This window comes from Macaca mulatta, chromosome 10, assembly GCF_049350105.2.
Source record: "Macaca mulatta isolate MMU2019108-1 chromosome 10, T2T-MMU8v2.0, whole genome shotgun sequence".
In the NCBI taxonomy this organism is placed as follows: domain Eukaryota; kingdom Metazoa; phylum Chordata; class Mammalia; order Primates; family Cercopithecidae; genus Macaca; species Macaca mulatta.
Window position 1 is genome coordinate 57498804 of NC_133415.1, and position 18885 is coordinate 57517688.

The 18885-nt window shown below is 40.0% G+C and overlaps 1 protein-coding gene and 1 non-coding gene across 2 annotated transcripts in view; both read left to right on the forward strand.

Moving 5' to 3' along the window:
- Positions 1–3284: 3284 nt before the first annotated feature.
- Positions 3285–18885, forward strand: part of LOC144331544 (putative ankyrin repeat domain-containing protein 20A2) — an 82478-nt gene continuing 66877 nt past the window's right edge. Inside the window, exons 1-6 of the mRNA XM_077949109.1 lie at positions 3285–3793; positions 8156–8270; positions 8433–8606; positions 12498–12604; positions 13663–13800; positions 16476–16531. Of these exons, the coding sequence (XP_077805235.1) occupies positions 3591–3793; positions 8156–8270; positions 8433–8606; positions 12498–12604; positions 13663–13800; positions 16476–16531 (793 nt within the window). The 5' untranslated portion in view covers positions 3285–3590. The remainder of the gene's footprint in view (positions 3794–8155; positions 8271–8432; positions 8607–12497; positions 12605–13662; positions 13801–16475; positions 16532–18885) is intronic.
- On the forward strand, positions 15235–15341 carry LOC144332484 (U6 spliceosomal RNA). The gene has a single exon (XR_013400390.1). It is a non-coding gene; the product is annotated as a U6 spliceosomal RNA (small nuclear RNA).

Genomic DNA, 18885 nt, shown 5'->3' on the forward strand with positions numbered 1-18885 from the left:
AAGAGAACAAAGGACAAAAACCATCTGATCCTCCAATAGATACAGAAAAGTATTTGACAAAATTCACCTGTTCATGATAAAAACGCACAACAAACTAGGAATACAAGGGAGCTTCCCTCACCTGATGAAAGACACAAAAATCACACAGTAAGCATGATATTTGATGATGAAAGGTCAGGAACAAGACAGCGGGGGCCCATTCTTGCCACTCTGTTAGACATTGTACTGGAGGCCCTAGCCAGGGCAATTAGGCAGGAAAAGAAAAATAGAAGGCGTCCAGATCAGAAAAGAAGAAGTAAAAACACCCTTATTTGCCAATAACAGGATCTTGTATATAGGAAATCCTAAGGAATCCACTAAAAAAAAAAAAAAAAAAAAAAAAAAAAAAAGCTGGTAGAACTAACAAAATAGTTCAACAAGGTTACAGGATACAAGGTCAATATATAAAAACACACAAAAAAGTATTTCCATATTAGCAATGAACAATCTCAAAGGGAAGTTTTTAAAAATTCTACTTAGAATATCACCAACATAATAAAATGCTTAGGAATAAATTTAATTAAAAACTCCAAAACTTATATTCTAAAACCTAGTTTTTTTTTGAAAGACATGAAAGAAGACCTAAATAAGTGGAAAGACATCCCATGTTCATGAAACAAAAGACTTACTATTGTTGAAATGACAATATACCCCAAATTGATCTATAGACCTAACACAACTCCTATCAAAATTCTCAGCTGTTTTTTTTTTTTTTTTTTTTTTTTTTTTGTAGAAATTGACTAGCCGATCCTAAAATTCATATGGAGATTCAAAGGGGCCAAGAATACTCAAAACAATATTGAAAAGGAAAAACAAAGTTGCAGAATTCACATTTCTTAATTCCAAACTTGCTGTTAAAATACTAAGCTACATAATCAAGACAGTGAGGTACTAAATAAGAATAGACCTACAGATCAATGGAATAGAATTGAGAGTCCAGAAATAAGCCCTCATATTTACAGTCAATTAATTTTCAACAAAGGTGCCAAGACAGTTCCACGGGGAAAGCAATCGTTTCAACAAATGGTGCTGGGCCAACAGGGTAGCCACATGCAAAAGACTGTGGCTGGACCCGACTTCACGTCATGCACAAAAGTTGACTTTCATGGATCCTAGACCTAAGTGTAAAAGGGAAGACTATAAAACTCTTAGAAGAGGCTGGCTGTGGTGGCTCAAGCTTATAATTCCAGCACTTTGGGAGACCGAGGCAGGCAGATCACGAGGTCAGGAGGGGAGGGTGTTAGGGGCTCTATCCGGGGCCAACAGCGGGCGGCAGGTTAGGGGCTCTATCAGCGGCTGCCCTGCTGGTGGCGGCAGAGGTTGCAGCAACAGAATTGGCCTCCAAAGAAGGAGACTGTCCTCGGACTCCAGACTCTAGAGGGGTACCTGACCTCCTCCTGCTCCTGCTCCAGCGTAGCAAGTGCACAGCGTTTCTGCAGGAATCCTGAGCACTGCAGGGCCTCCATACCCGCCATGGTTCCCCGGGCCCCCTCCCTCTCGCTGTGTGTCGCTGAGACCGCCTGGGATCCCTAGGCACAGCGGACACGGAGTAGCGGATATCACTGGGGGACAGGGCTCTGTGGGTGGAGGCATCAGAGTTGGGAACTGACACTTGGGTAGGAGCGCTTGCTGGGTCTGAGTTCTTGCCAAGCTGCCGCCACCATCTGAATATGTTGCAAAGGCAGTGCTGGCCTGGCAACTGGTGAGGCTCCACGCCCACCCCGATCCCCACTTCCACCCAAGTAACTGCAACCCTAGAGACAGATGCCTGGTCGGCAGCGGCTAAGTCTGACAGTTGGCCAGGCGGCCAAAGGACAGGAACTGGCAGCTCACCCCATCCCAGTTTCCACAGAGAACTGAGCCACCATGGTCCCTGTGCTGTTGGCGCAGGCCAAAAAGGAACTGACCCTGGGCTGGGCAGGCAGTGCACTTGGCGACCCTGAGGTCATCAGGTACCAGCCCCGCCAATCCCTGTCGGTGCCCAAGCTGCAGCTGCCACCTGAACGTGGGCAGCAACTGCTTGGCCACCCTCAGCATCGCAGATCCTGGGGCCAGATGCCTCAGTGGCAAAGCCAGATGACCGGCTCTGCAATCGATCAGTCAGCGCTATCAGCATCCAGGCAGAGTGCTCAGCATCTGGGTCAGGCTTCAGAGCAAGGGGAAAAGGAGCGGACCCTCAGGCCTGGCGGGCTGTGCTCTCTGCCGGCAACCCTGACGCCATCCAGCGGAGTTCTGCTTTCCCCCGCCAGCGCCTCAGCTGTTGCAGAAAACTGCAGAACTGCAAGTTGCACACGGGCAGAGAAGACGGAGCAACCCCCTGACCCTCAGTGCCCCTCACCCTATCTGCACACCTGCCACTCGGACCTGGGGCCACTGCCTGGGCGATCAAGTCAGGCAATCTGCACAGCAGCGGCACCAGGGTGGGAACCTGCTGCTTAATACCATGCCAGTTACCAGGAAGAGCCCACCCCGGCAGCCCCTGTGTTATTGGAGGAGACCAAGTCAGAGCAGACCCACCAGTGGGCGGGTGATGCACATGACCCTGAGGACATCAGGTACCAGGCCTCCAGCCCCCGCTGGCATACCAGCCACTGCAAGTGACTGGACACCCCAGACCAGGCCCGTGCCCCCAGCAGCGCGGATCCTGAGCCCAGACGCCCAGGCAGCTAAGTCAGGCGATCGGCCTAGCCAGCAGCCCCTCAGTCTCATGCATGTGGATACAGATTGCTTAGTGCCAGGGCCCAGGATCCAGAGAGATGTCCAAGAGGAGCGGACCCTGAGGCCAGGTAGGCTGTGCACTCGGGGACCCTGAGGACATCCAAGGGAAGCTCCGCCATCCCGCGCCAGTGCCAGATCTGCAGCTGCAAACCGCGCAGTCGGGCACTGGCACCGGTGAGAGCGGGTGGAGGAAGGAGCAGCTCCTGGCTCTCCATGCCTTTTCCACTACCGGACACTAGCCACACAGACTCCAGGGCCAGAGCCTCAGCGTGAAGCCAGGCTATCTGCGAAGCCACTCCGGTGGCCTCTAAGTGCCCTTGCCAGCACCCGATCTCCCTCCGGAGGAGGAGCGGGGCGGCTGCAAGGCCATACAAGTCCTACTCCTCAGGCCTGGCTCCCTGCGCGCCTAGGATCCTGGGGCCGCTGGGGAATGCCCAGGAGAACCCGCGAGCCCAGTGGCGCCCGCCTGGAGCTGCAGCCCCACCTGCCGGCGCGCGCAGCCAGGGAGCGGCTTCCGGGAGCCGGGCGGCCACCGCGGTGCAGGCGCGCGCCCAACGGCTTTGCGAGGCTCACTGGGTCTGAGAGGTCGGAGGCTGCGAGTGTCGCTGCTGAAGGCTGTGGTGGACCCGGCTGGATCTCGGATTTTGGAGTACATCATAGACTTGGGATCGCAGACTGGGGGTTGGATCGCGGATTTGGGGTTGGATCGGGACTTGGGGTTGGATTTGGGGCTGGGTCGTCGGGGGCGGGTGGGGGGTGGTGAAAAGGTGACAGGGAGCTGCCCCCACTCAAGAGCCGGTCGGTGGTTGGGGGTCTGAGAAGAAGTCACTACCATGAAGTTTTTCGGCTTCGGGAGCCGCAGGGGCCAGACGGTCCTGGGCTCCATAGACCACGTCTACACCGGTTCCGGGTACCGAATCCGGGACTCCGAACTGCAGAAGATCCACAAGGCTGCTGTCAAGGGCGACGCCGCGGAAGTGGAGCGATGCCTGGCACGCAGGAGCGGCGACCTGGATGCCCTGGACAAGCAGCACAGGTAGCGGGGAGCGGGGGCTCAGTCCGGGGTGGGAGGGGGTCCCCAGGCCCGGCTTCCCCGCAGCCCCTGGACTGGGCCTTGGAGGGCGCCGGGCACCCTCCGAGCGGCGAAGCCAAGCGGACCCTCAGCTGTTTTCCATCCGACATAATTCCCTGGCTGGAGCAATTGGTGGAGAATTTGAGTGATTTAACTCACAAAGTTAAGCATATACGGTGTTGTTATTTTTAAGGAACACCTTTAAAACATGGTTTGTATACATTATAGGAGGTGCCTAATGAGAGAACTAATTCCTCTATCAAAAATACCGTGAGTGATTTTCAGTAGGCGAAAAGTTCTCAGATAAAACTGTCCGTTTTACATCCGTATCCACCTGTGTAGCTAGGTTCTTTACTGAAGGTTCTTAGAGAGCAACTTGGAAGTGGGAGGTGGGTTCTGTGTTCTTGAATGGAAAGGAACACTTTTCTCAAAATGTGAGCTCTTTCTCTGTTTGTCAGTTTTACATAGACCGAATGAAAATACCAAGGTTTTAACATTTTTATATGACACCTGCTGTCTTTCACTATTGTGATGACATTTTTAAAAATCTCATAATGGAGTAAAAAAACACTTGCTCCTCTAGATAGCAAAATGTGCTATTAATTTCTACAATTAATTGTTTGCGAACAGCTGAAAAGAGATGTATGGAACAGAATAGGAAACCCAGAATCACTGAAATTATGTAAGATATACGTAAGGATTGATGAGTAGGAAAGGATGAATTATTAATGAAAAAGTGCCTGTTGTTTGAAGAAAACTAATGAAATTTTATGTCACAAACATGAGTTCCTGATGGAATACAGACTGAAATGTTTACATGTGCAAATGAGTAAAGTACCAGAAGAAAATACAAATGCTTATTTTACGGGTACATTTTATGTTGACAAACGCCTTCCTAAGAATGACCTGGTAAGCAGACATTGTGAAGGTTGATTTAGCAAACTAAAAATTAAAACTATGTTTCAGAAAAAAAGTTAACAAAATAAAAGAGAGCTTACTAGAAAAATATTTAATATATTATATATATTTTTTTTCAGATGAAAAGTATGTTTTCATTTTATAGGGAATTCATTATATTCTTTTATTTTTTTTTTGAGTCAGAGTCTCGCTTCTTTGCCCAGGCTGGTGTCCAATGGCACAATCCTGGCTCACTGCAACCTCCACCTCCTGGATTCAAGCAATTCTCCTCCCTCAGCCTCCCAAGTAGCTGGGATTACAGGCAGGTGCCAGCAAGCCTGGCTAATTTTTGTATTTTTAGTAGAGAGGGGCTTTCATCATGTTGGCCAGGCTGGTCTCGAACTCCTGACCTCGAGTGATCTGCCTGCCTCGGCCTCCCAAAATGCTGGGATTACAGGTGTGAGCCACTGCACCCAGCCTATATTGTTCATTATATATGATAAGATTTAGATATTACTGATATGTATACCATACGTATTCCAGATATATGTTATATATATCAGTTATATATATACATTAGATGAAAAGTTATAATACACATTCGATGAAAAGTACATCTTCATTTTACAGGGAATTCTTTCAAATCAAATCATCAAACACTGTAAAAGTGGGCAAAGTACCTTTCCCCAGATCTACAAGTTACTTATGTATATAGGAAAAAATCCTTCTCATTTCTGGTATAAGAATTTAAAAGAGGAATCAAACAGTTTTCTATCCACAATATTTGTGAGGATGTTTTATACTGCTACTTAAAAGTTTAAGTTGCTGATTACTTTTCAAATAGATAATTTGGTGGTAAGTACTACATTTAAAAAATGTGCCCTTTACTCATCAATTCCATTATACTAAAATGCCCTTAGGAAATAAAGATACATGCACTTTAGTTTTCACAGAACTTATTTTAAAAAGAACCCAGAGAATGGATCCTATAAATAAATTTCAGTTGCATCCATAGGTTGGAATAATATGTGACCATTGAAGGTGGCAATAGGTATAGAAGTAAGTTGATGTGTCAAGATGTATTTTGCTATAGCCAGCGAGGAAAAAAAAATAGCTAAATTATACATACGGAAGCATACTATGGTCTTGTTTTAGCAAAAAAAAAAAAAAAAAAAAAGTACCAAATATGATAAAATTTGTAATTTCTGAGCATTTGCTTTTTTTTTTTTTTGGAGATAGAGTCTTGCTGTGTCACCCAGGCTGGAGTGCAGTGGCCCAATCTCGGCTCACTGCAAGCTCCCTCTCCCGGGTTCACGCCATTCTCCTGCCTCAGCCTCCCGAGTAGCTGGGAGTACCGGCGCCTGCCACCACACGCGATTAATTTTTTATATTTTTAGTAGAGACTGGGTTTCACCGTGTTAGCCAGGATTGTCTCGATCTCCTGACCTCGTGATCCACCCTTCTCGGCCTCCCAAAGTGCTGGAATTACAGGCGTGAGCCACCGCGCCCTGCGAGTATTTGCATTTTAAGTAAAGTGTTTTTTTTTCCTTTTTCTTATCTGTGATTGCTGCAGTGAGCATGTACAAAACTTCTAGTAAAAGTTTACTATTAATGGAATCATCCTTGGGAAGAGAGAAATATGAATCTTGCACTGATAAAAATAATTTCTCGCTTTCTACTTTTTATCATTATTGTGTGTATTGTTATCTTCTTTGAATGTTTAGCATCTTCAGAAGTAAGAAGGGAATGTTTTTATCTGTGTTTCCAGATTTTATTATCTATATATTTTATTATGCACATGTTTTTCTTATATACTCATTCCATTTATTCAAACAATGATAGATTAATAATTTCATTTTAATTGTATTCTTTAAAAATAAAAAATAACACATATAAATAATTACTATTGCAAAAATATTGCTTTATAGGAGTTTATTTAAAAATAGTGAACTCCCCAGCTATATTTATCCATTATTTCATTCCATTTATGCATCAAGCATAACCTGAGTACCTGTTATGTAGCAGACATACTCTATCTCTCAGGACCCTTCTATCCTTAAAAACTTCATGTTTACCTGCCCTGCCTGCACAAGCTGAGAGATTTACAATAGGAATATTGGGACTTCATCTCCTTGAAACTTTATCTCCCACCTTTCAAACAAAAGCATTTCTGAAGTTAGAAAATGGTAGAAGATAACGTTGAACTGCCCTTTCAAAAGTTTATCAGTTTTAAATCCTAATATTAATCATTGGAAAGTCTTATTTACATATATTCTGTAAGTATAAGAATTGAATAAAATGAGCCATACAAATTCATTTGACTCATGAGTTTCCTTTGACTTCAAGTTGTTTGAAAATCAAAGAATTAATTTGTTTAAAAAATGCATGATTGTTATTTCGGTGCTCTTTCCCCATAGTCCCTTTAAGAACTGAAATGTATTTCAGTTTCCGTTACATGCCTGGAACTGCCCTAGTGCTGAGTTACCATATTCTACTTAATGTAAGGTCTCATGGATTGTGTGATGCTCCACTATTTTATATATCAATAAGATAATTTTTAAAATGCTACCAGTTAGAGTTATAATAAATCATGAATTATAAGTGGCATTCCAATGTCAGAGTTGTTAAAATGTGACCTATTCATTAAGCCATCCTGCAAAGTAGGTATAATTGTGTCATTCTACCTAATTAAAATGCTTTTGTTAAGTAGTAGTAATACTAACAATTATAATATCTGGCCGGGTGCAGTGACTCACACCTGTAATCCCAGAACTTTGGGAGGCTGAGGTGAGAAGATTGTTTGATGCCAGGAGTTTGAGACCAGCCTGGGTAACAAAGTGAGGTTCTTACTCTACATTTTTAAATAAATAGCTGGGCATGCTGGTGCACATCTGTTGTCCCAGCTACTCAGGAGACTGGGGATGGAGGATCACTTGAGCCCAGGAGTTCCAGGTATAGTTACATCATTGCACTCCAGCCTGGGCAAAAGAGTGAGACTTTGTCTCAAAAAACAAAAATCTTACAATTATTGAGCTGTTGTAGGAACTATTCTAAATACTTCACATAGCTTCTCATTTAAGCATCACGATGGTGTCCTATGAGATAGCTACTATTGTCATCTTTATTGATGAAGAAGTTGAGGCACAGAAAGGCTAAGCAATAATTGGTAAGTGACAGCGTTTAAAGTAGGACTCAAGCCCTAGTTGAACTGAATCTACAGACTGAGCTCTTCCTATTCAAATAGGCTGCTGTTGTCATTAAGGCAGTGAGCAATAAGAGCTAGTAAGTATTGCACTTTCTTAAAAAAATTAAGTATTTGTTTTGAAGGCAGAGGAAAAACATGCTATTCAATTTTTACAATGACATGAATGATGGTATGTTTTGAGATGTTGCACTACCGTTTCCTAAAAAGTCCTCTTGCTCTTGTAGAACTGCTCTACATTTGGCCTGTGCCAGTGGCCATGAGAAAGTGGTAACTCTCCTGATCAACAGAAAGTGCCAGATTGATATCTGTGACAAAGAAAACAGAACACCCTTGATACAGGTATATTAGAGCCAACTCTTTTAGCCTGACATGGATTTGATTTACATATATAGAATTAAAATGAATTGATCTCATTTAAATATAACTAGTTGGTGAAACCTGTGGAATGTGTATTTTGAATTGTTAGAATTTACAATCTGTTTCTTGGTCTAATACGGACAGGCTATCCATTGCCAGGAAGAGGCTTGTGCCGTTATTTTGCTGAAACATGGTGCCAATCCAAACCTTAAGGATATCTACGGCAACACTGCTCTCCATTATGCTGTGTACAGTGAGAGCACCTCACTGGCAGAAAAACTACTTTCCCATGGTGCAAATATTGAAGCACTGGACAAGGTATAGATCAATCAACTTTCTTTCAAAAATATTTGTTTTATCATTGACATAGGTAAGGGTCAATTTTTTTATATTTGGAAGCTCAACCATTCCCCGAATGCAAATGTAAGTTAAGTTATTTTGAAATAACTTAATTGCATAAGATTTTGTTTTAAATATTGATACTTTTAAAGAAGCATTCAAGGGCACAGCTTTATAAAATGCACTTTGGAAAATATTTGCAAATTTGTTAAAGGTAAAACTTTTTCAACTTTTTTTCTATGCAGGGTGTTGTTTTTTTTTTTTTTTCCTTAATTAGTGTAAAACAACACAGGAAAGAAAATATGCCCTGGAAATAGGCTTTATTTTAAAACTCAAACAAAACTAAAGCAACTTACAATAAATGGACATGTTGCTGCTGCTGCTCATTTTCTGAAAAACTGACGTATCATTTCTCAGGGAAAAATGGGAAGGGAAAAGGAGAGCAATCAGAAATATGCAGGTCACTTGGAAATCAGGTAATGAAGGAAAATGCGAGGAAGAGTTGTTGTTATTGTTGTTGTTTTTAGTTTGTTGTTCTTCTAGTTTATGTGTTGAAACAAGGTGCTCTTTAGCTTTGGGTCTAATAATTTTCGGTTTGAAAAAGAGAGTGAGTGAGTTGAAACTCGCCTAGAGATTAATTTTAGGAGGACTCTGAGGAAACCAGATTGGCAGTGAATATGTGGTGACGAAGTGAGAAAAACTTCAGCAGAAGCTGGAACAAATTATTAACTGACTTATTGCCCATCCTGGCAGAAACTGCCACTTAGATAAGAGTCTAAAGACTCCTCTCAAATCTAGAATGTCTTGGTGGAAAAGTGGGAGATAAGGAGCTTATAAATAGCAAAATCAAGTGGGATTTTGAGTTTACTTGTCCCTGTTCTAGCCATACCCAGGAAAATTTACTGGAGTTTTAATAAATGACTCTATCTCTTACCCTTTTATCTTTTTGGTCACATCTCTGACTGATAAAGGGCATTAGCCATGTGGGTGAGAGATGTGACTGAAGTGATTGTCTGCTACACTAATTCTCAGAATTGGGCATTACAGTGACCTGAGGACATTTTGTTAAAAATCTACAACCATAGTCTTTCCCCTGAAGATTTTGATGTAATAGACCTAATAAGGCCTGAACATGTTTAAAAATGTTTACTTGAAGCTGGGCACAGTGGCATGTTCCTGTAGTTCCAGCTTGAGTCTAAGAGTTTGAATCCAGCTTGAGCAACATAGTGAGACTCTGGTCTCTAACAACAATTGTAGAAAAAGGAAAAAAAAAAAAACCCAATTAAAAAAACCTTCAAGGTTCGGATACACTCCTGATTAAGAATCCCAGAATAGATAAGTGCAATATATAAATTTCTATATCTCAAAAATGTAAGAAATCTCTAGAAGACTTGGCATTTGATAGGTGCCACATCCTTCAAAGTTCTTCTGTTTGATGATATTACCCTGACTTATCTGTCTTTCTCTACATCTGTGACTGGGAAGTGAAAGGAAATATTATTGGCAACATCCCTCAGCTGACAGAATAACACCATTCCTTCCATCCACGAATCATTCACTACCATTCAGAGAGTCTTTAGAAATTTGCTTATGGGTAATCTTTCAATAAGTAGGGGCTGACCCTGTCAGGATTTGTTGTCTCTTAGTCACCATGCAGGTGATTATGTGTCAACAAATTTTCATTACAAGTTGGGCTTTCTCAATTAGAATAGTAGCAAATCCTAAACTCTTTTTTTTTAGTTGAAGTTGTATTATGAACTATCTCAGTATGTTTGTTAGTTGTATAGAGCTTTATCATAACCAAAATGGCAGTTTTAAACACTGAAATCCATGAAGTTAATAAGAATACAAATAGGAATTCTTTTAATAATTTGTTTTAGCAGTCCTATGAACCAATGATCTATTTGGTTAACAATCTGGGAAAATTATATACAAACATATTTTAAATGAATAAATGTTAGAAAAATTCTTGAAGCAGGTATTATGAGTCTTTTTAGCAATTTTTATTATATACAAGCACCTCATATTTTGGTAAAACATATGATACTAGAGAAAGAAAATACTTTACATGCAAATACTTGGATTATACACAACCATTTCATAATGCATTTATAGTAAATATAAAAAAGCAAGGGCTATATTCTAATGTGGTACACAGATTTGTTTATTTTCCTCTATAAGTTGAATCAACATGTAAAATTTAGAAGACTTGTGTAGAAATCTGGACTTCAGGCTTATCCCAAAAAGTCAAATCTGGTGTCTCCTGAGTTTCTATCACTGTTTGGTCTGCTGTGCAGAGATTGCGCCTTTATAGAAGGCATGTATTCTCCAGTTTGCTATTGTGCCCACCTCAGTACTTCCCTTACTCTGGTAACCTTCCTTTGTCCTTGTAAGTATTTGAGTTTACAACTCCTATGTTATAGTATATTTTGATGAAGATTTCAAGATTTTGAAGTCAGTGTGTAGATTTGTTTGTAATATATAGTCTATGGAGTATGTAAATTCCTCTGTTATGGAGTTGAATTTTAGAATTTAGAAGTTTTAAAAACTCCTTTTCTTTATATATACCAGAAATAATTATCTGCCCATAAGAATGCCTAGAAGCCTTTTTAGGTTATTGCTGGTTATAGTTGGATAATTTATGAATATTGCAGATATTATATCTTTGTCCTCAGCACCCTCCTTTAAAAATGCAAGTGACTTACTGGTTTTATTATGCCAGAAATAATTCATATGGATCAGTATGAGAACTTTTATTGATAAGCCATTATGCTGTTATTTCAGATTTATATTTTGCCTAAAATGAAAAATAATTTTAAATAGCCATTTAAGTGGAAGCCAATAAAAATGGATTTAAAAAGTAGAGCTGCATTAGTGTCCTGGGATTATCATTATAATTGAGAATAGTATTTCTTACTGAGCTTTGGTTTTTCAAATATTTGTTCTTAAGTTTTTTAAACCTGTCTCTCTTACACAGAACATACTGAGCTTTCTAACAGTAAAGATAAAAATCTATTCTCTTGTATTAGGAAAAAAACCATGGACTATTTATAAGGCAAATAAGTGCATTTGAAGCCAATCTCTCTTAATTCAGAGTTCATTTCCATAGTGACCCCTTTGGAGCAGGAGTGCCTGACATTGGCGTCTGGCATCCTGACACCACTGATAGAAGTGAATCAAGCAAGTTTGTACCACCCAGAGGAATCCTCCACCTGTATTGGGAAGCTCTGGCAACTGTTTCTCTGAAACTCTTAATTCCTTAAATGTTAATATTTGCCACAAATAGTATTGTGAAATGGGGATTGATTATTGGATGTAAGATACAATTTTGTAATACTTCGCAAATGCAGAAGGTCATGGAGTCTTTCTCTTGGGGTATTATACTTCTGCTAAAGCAAATATTCTTTGGAATATAGTTTAAGAAACACTGCTTTAGAGAGAATAATTTAGTTCATTAATTTATGTAAAAAACTTAAAATATTTGCTACTATGTCTTAGGGTTTTGGGGCTATAGAGACAAAAGATACAGCCCTTGCCCTCAAGAAGCTCTTGGTTTCAGAGGGAAACAATGAAATGATTACAATGTAGCATGCTAAGTGCTGTGATCAAGGCAAGGATTCTTGTGACTGTAAAAGTTTACAGTGAATTTTGGCAATGACCACAGTTAATCTGGGGAGACAGAGGAGGGTTGTTTGCAAAGCAAAGAGCAGCACATCAGAAAGCGCAGAGGAGTGAGAAGGAGGGGACTGCTTTTCATTTACTTCCTTTCTATATTGTATGTTGAAGTTCAAAGAATCCTAGAGAAGATTTTCAGTTCAGTTCATAAATATGTAATTTTGTGAATTATTAATTTTTTCTGCTGTCTTATAGGACAATAATACCCCACTTCTATTCGCTATTATTTGCAAGAAAGAGAAAATGGTGGAATTTCTATTGAGAAACAAAGCAAGTGTACATGCCGTTGATAGGCTGAGACGGTACAGTAGTTCTTTTTTAAAAAATAAAAGCCTGCGTATTCTAGAGTGGTAACAGTCACTCAAGTCAGAAATATTAATAAGATTAGTGTAATTATTGGCATACAGTGAAAAATGTCACCACAAATAATCAGGTAGACCACAAATATTTAGACTGAGTCACATAAAGAACAGTATATAGTAGGATTAATCTTCTCTTATGAGATTTGTTATTTATAATCGGATGTTTTTGTTACTGTAATCTTTTATTAGCTAAAGGGTTTTGTATTAGTTTTATTAATTTTTTTTTTTTTTTGAGATACAGTCTAGCTCTGTTGCCAGGCTGGAGTGCAGTGGTGTGATCTTGGCTCACTGCAACCTCCACCTCCCAGGTTCAAGCGATTCTCCTGCCTCAGCCTCCCAAGTAGCTGGAACTTCAGGTGTGCGCCACCATGCCCAGCTAATTTTTGTATTTTTAGTAAAGATGGGATTTCACCATGTTGGCCAGGATGGTCTCGATCTCTTGAGCTCATGATCTGTTCTCCTTGACTTCCCAGAGTGCTGGGATTACGGGCAAGAGTCACTGCACCTGGCAGTTTTTTTAATTTTTAAAATGTGGACTTTTAGTTTATGACTACTGCTATTGTCATTATTATTATTGTTGTTGTTGTTGTTTTCAGCCCGCAGATAACTCTTATCTGACCCCTAGCTGATTACAATTACAATATATCAGAGTAGGAAAGCAATGGGGAAATCTTCATGTAAATCTTTGCCTACTTTAGATGACTGACCTCAGCACAGTTTCTTGGCCATCAAAGGACTATAAATTATCAACTTGTATTATGTCACACGCCAGTGGGACAAGAGGCTTCCCTGCTGTCCGTTTCTTTTAGCCTTGGTGATAATTTACAAAGATGAACGCTTGAGCACCCTAGATGCTTATAGACCCAAGCTAGTACATGCAAATGGTTATTACGTCTACACTGACAGATGGATATGAAATTGGTAAAGTGTCTCAAACTAACTGTTTATAAAAGTCTTTATTAAAGTTCTTGAGTGGAGTTATTTCTTTGTTATTTTAGAACGGCCCTCATGCTTGCTGTGCACTGTGACTCACCAGGTATTGTCAACATCCTTCTTAAGCAAAATATTAATGTCTTCACTCAAGACATGTGTGGACGAGATGCAGAAGATTACGCTGCTTCTCATCATTTGACAAAGTAAGTGTGTATGTCAAAAAACCAGTTGATACTAAATTGAAGTTTAAAATAATTGCAACTACTCTATCTTATATAATTAGATAAGAGTTCATAGTTTGGTTCAGATGGTTTGAAATAGCAATGAGTTAGTCTACTTTTAGCCAGAAATCAAGCAGCAGTCTAGGTTAATTCAAAGTAGAGTGCAAGATTTTTTCAGGATTTTTAACACCTTTATTCCCAGTGACCTCAGTGTTGTCCATTTTATTCTAAGTATAATCCCCATGCATGGGATAAAAAGAGCCACATCTTTGATTTCTTTTCCTTTCCTTTCTTTCTTTTTTTATTTTTCTTTTTCTATTCTTCTTCTTCTTCTTCTTCTTATTATTATTATTATTATTATTATTTTGTAGAGACAAGGTCTCACTTTGTTGCCCTGGCTGGTCTCGAACTCCTGAGCTCAAGTAATCCTCCTGCCTCGGCCTTTCAAAATGCTAGCCACCATGCCTGGCCTGACTTTTCTAATTAGTTATTGGGTCTTGAAATGTCCAATTTAGCAGAAAATCTTGTATTGTCCCCTCGGGCTGTCTCCTGTGTCTTCCTTCTTTGAATTTTCCAAGAAGGTTAGGGGTTCCCTAAGTTCAAGGAAGACAATCTTTCTTTACAAGTCAGAAGAATGAGAAAAAAGGCCGTTCTGATCATTCTGTTGTTTCCATGGACTCGCTTGCTGTTTTGCTGCCATTGTAACCCATCCTGCAATCTGATAATGACTGACCTTTGCCACCAGGTTGCCTTCACTGATGCAGACCCCCTAGTTTTCATGGTGATTCCTATATAGAGTTCAAAGCTATGGTGTTTATTAGTTTATGTACTTATGGTCAGTCATTGTTCCCAGCACCCTGCTCTGCCAGCTAGGCCTCCTAGCTTTACCCACACAAATACTGAGAAAGTTGATGCTTGCCCTACACTAAAAATCTTATTTGGAGCCCACCTCTTAGCTAGACGTAGCCTAGGCCTTCACGGTATGTTATCCTTTGAAAGCCATGTTTGTCTTTTCTTTAACCACTATTAGTTGGGATTGTTCTCCACAGTCAGGGATGTTCAAACAATGTTGCAGGGAGATCAGAGTTCCCTTTCCCTTTTGCTATCAGATATGTACCTTGAGGCTTTTTATATCCTGTGTAGAAGCTTTGGTTAGATAGCAGAAGGTTCCATGTTATCTTTCCAGCAAGTAGTGGGATCAAACTTGCGGTTGGCCCCTCTAGCAATGTGTCTCTATAATCATGAAAATCTCTTGGGCTACTCGCAGCTCTTCCTCAAGTTTTAAACATATTTTAAAATTCCACCTCACAGGAAGTCATTCAATAAAATTCTCAGAATCTAAAGTAAGTGAGTTGGATTTACCAGAGCTAAGCCTCATCCATGACTCATGAGTATTTGTGTATCAAACAGGACTTTGTGCTTGTTTCCACAGCCCATATTTTAAAATTGGATCAATACAGAGCAGATAAGCATGGCTGCTGCCTGGGGATGGCACACAGATTCAGAAAGCATTCCATATTTTGCATAGTCCCAGGAAGGTCATTTGACTGTTTGTTGAATAGCTCCTAGGAAGCAGTGTGAGTGTAACCAAAACAGGAGACCCCCCAATATTGAAATTGTGATTATCACTATGAAAATATTGATGTCCAGTGATCTCTGAAAGGAGAACAGAGCTGAGTAATATTTAGGGGATGTTACATGTTGTTAGTACATGTCTTGGAAATGAAAAAATGTCCACTTGCCTTTCCTTCATGGAACCGAAAAACAATCACAGCAGGGTTCTGTCTTGTCTGTTAGTTGGAGAGGACCATGGAGATCCAGCATCCTGGCATGGATCTGCTGGCTCAGAGTTTGAGGAGGTAGAGAAGGAGTGGTAGTTGTCCAAGCCGGGTTTTGACACCTATTAGTTTTCTGCCCTTGGTGTGATTGATGAACTCAGTGATGGGAGACAATTAGGTAATCCATTTTAATGAGTATATATATATGTATGTGTGTGTGTGTGTGTGTGTATATATATATATATATATATATATATATAAATTTTGCAGTAAGTTATGAATTAGGTAAGATTCCCTGAATTACAAGCCACAATGAATACAACTAATAACCAAAATTAGCACTAAATAACATCTTCTGAATACTGCAATATTTGAATATTAGAACCTACACCAAGCTTTATTTGGGATTCCAAAATGGTTTCAGGAATCAAGTTCAAGAAGAAATTATTCCATTGCTTTACTATTTCTCTGAACATTTAAACACGTAATCTCATTACATCTTCCTAAGGTAGCAGAGTCCTTATTTTTTAGAAGAAACCATGGCGCCTATGAGAAGCAACTTGTCTGAAAAGAAAATACCTATTGGTTACAGAGCGAGGATGTATTCTGAGTGCAGGACACTTTGCATGATGTCCAGCTAACTAGAGTTAATTTACTGAGCTGTCCTCCCTCCATTTATGAGTACTTCCCTTTCTTTTATTCTTTAATTATAAGCTTTATAAGCTTGTAAGTTTTAAAAATTTGAAGTGTATGGGATATTAAAATTCTGATATTAGGTCTGATATTGCCTTAAATGGTTTTAGAATTTAATATGTTTGGTAAATATTTTTTATTTCAGTGTTAAAATAACAACTTTATTTATTACTTTTGTATACATAGAATTAAACAACAAATTTTGGAACATAAAAAGAAGATACTTAAATATGACAAACCAGGTAAGACTTCTGATAGTGAATTTCTTATTTCTCTTGGTGGTCCTGCTCTTGATAAGAAAATGAAAAGTAACATGTAAGATTAAGGTAGTGTTAATCAAAAAAGACCAGTTTAAAAATATGTGTAAATTGAATGTGTATATATGTATATACATATGTAAACTAATTTTTAAAATTTAACTAGTTTGAAATTCAGATTTATTTAAGAAGGTAGTTGTAGCTCATTTATAATCTCAAACATTATAGTCTGAAAAAAGTCATTTATGATCCCTAAAATCCTATATAATGTTTTTGCATGAATAAGAAAAAGATTTTTAACTTAGTATGTTGTATGTTTCCTCTCTAGTCACATTATAACCAATTGGACTTGTTATACGAATGGATCTTCTATTTCAGTTTTATAATAAATTGTTTATATTTAGTAAATAAAGAATTACAGTTGACCCATGAATAATGTAGGGGTGAGGGACTCTGATCCCTGTGCAGTTGAAAATCTGAGTATAACTTTTGATTACTTCACTTTAGCTACTAATAGCCCACTAGTGGCTGGAAGCCTTCCTGATAACATAAAACAGCTGATGAACACCTATTTTGTTTTTGCCGCATTATTATATTCTGTGTTCAGACAATAAAGTAAGCCAGAGAATTGAAGCTGTTAGAAAGAAAATCATCAGGAAAGATATATTGACTTTTCATAAAGCATAAGTAGATGCTGACAAAGGTCTTCATGATCTTCAGGTTGATTAGCCTGAGGTGGAAGAGGAGAGGTGGATCTTGCTGTCTCTGGGTTGCATAGGCAGAAGAAAATCTGCATATAAGTGAATCCCCGCTGTTCAAGGGCAAACTGTATTACATATTGATGTGTGTCACTAAGAAAGTAACTATCTTTAGAACCAGGAACTCAGCAATCCCTTTCTGGTACCATAAATAAATGGCAATAAGAACTGTAGAACTGCCCGGCGCGGTGGCTCACGCCTGTAATCCCAGCACTTTGGGAGGCCGATGCGGGCGGATCACAAGGTCAGGAGATCGAGACCACGGTGAAACCCCATCTCTACTAAAAATGCAAAAAATTAGCGGGGCGCGGTGGCGGGCGCCTGTAGTCCCAGCTACTCAGGAGGCTGAGGCAGGAGAATGGCATGAACACGGGAGGCGGAGCTTGCAGTGAGCCGACATCGTGCCACTGCACTCCAGCCTGGGCGACAGAGCCAGACTCCGTCTCAAAAAAAAAAAAAAAAAAGAACTGTAGAACTGAACCAGCGTGCACCCATACAAATAGGAGACTATTTTTTGAAGACAGCTACTGCACACAGAAGACAGAAAAGCAATTCCTTCATGAGAAGTACAAATTATATTACATATTCCTACACAAGCAAAATGGTTTTATCTGTCATAGTTTACACACACACAGTTTACAAGCACATACACACACACGTTCACACGTGTACACACAAACACAAAGTTAGTCCTGCTAATTCTTAATGACCAAATCCAACTGTTCACAGGGAGCGGTGGATAACACATCCTACAGTTTGGATGCAATTCTTTCATCTTTTTGACCTGTTTTGTGATGAACTGCTTTTAATGGATGAACCATGTTTTCAGTTTTAGGAGAAACACAGAAAAAGATTAGAAGCAAGTAAACAGGACTCTATGATCAGTAGTAGACTATTATAGTACATTCTCAATAGTACTATGTTTTTCTCCAGTTATACAATTTACTTGAATGATGCACAATTAATCAATTATTAGTATTATAGGAGATGGGGTCTCTCTATGTTGCCTTGGCTAGAATACTGTGTCTATTCATGGTGTATTCATAGCTCACTGTAGCCTTGAACTCCTGGGCTCAAGCAGTCCTCCTACCTCATCCTCCTGAGTAGCTGGGACTACAGTTTTTTGTGGTTACATCTGGCCTGATACACAATTATTTATTTATTTATTTTTGATACACGGTCTCCCTCTGTTGCCAGTACTGGAGTGCAGTGGTGCCATCTTGGCTCACTGCAACTTCTGCTTCTTGGCCTTAAGTGATCCTTTCACCTTTTACCTTAGCCTCCCAAGTAGCTGGGACTACAGGCATGCACCACCACACTTGGCTAATTTTCTTTTTAAGGTTCTTTGTTGTTGTTGTTTGTTTATTTGTTTAATAGATGAGGTCTCACTCTATTGCCCAGGCTGGTCTGGAACTTCTGGACTCAAGTGATCCTCCTGCCTCAGCCTCCCAAAATGCTGGGATTTACAAGTGTGAGCCACTGCACCTGGCCTGCACAATTATTATAAAAAGAAATTAAGCACAGTTGAGTTGCAGAAAATTGACCACCTTTTCATTTTTTTCTAGAAACATTCATATTGTA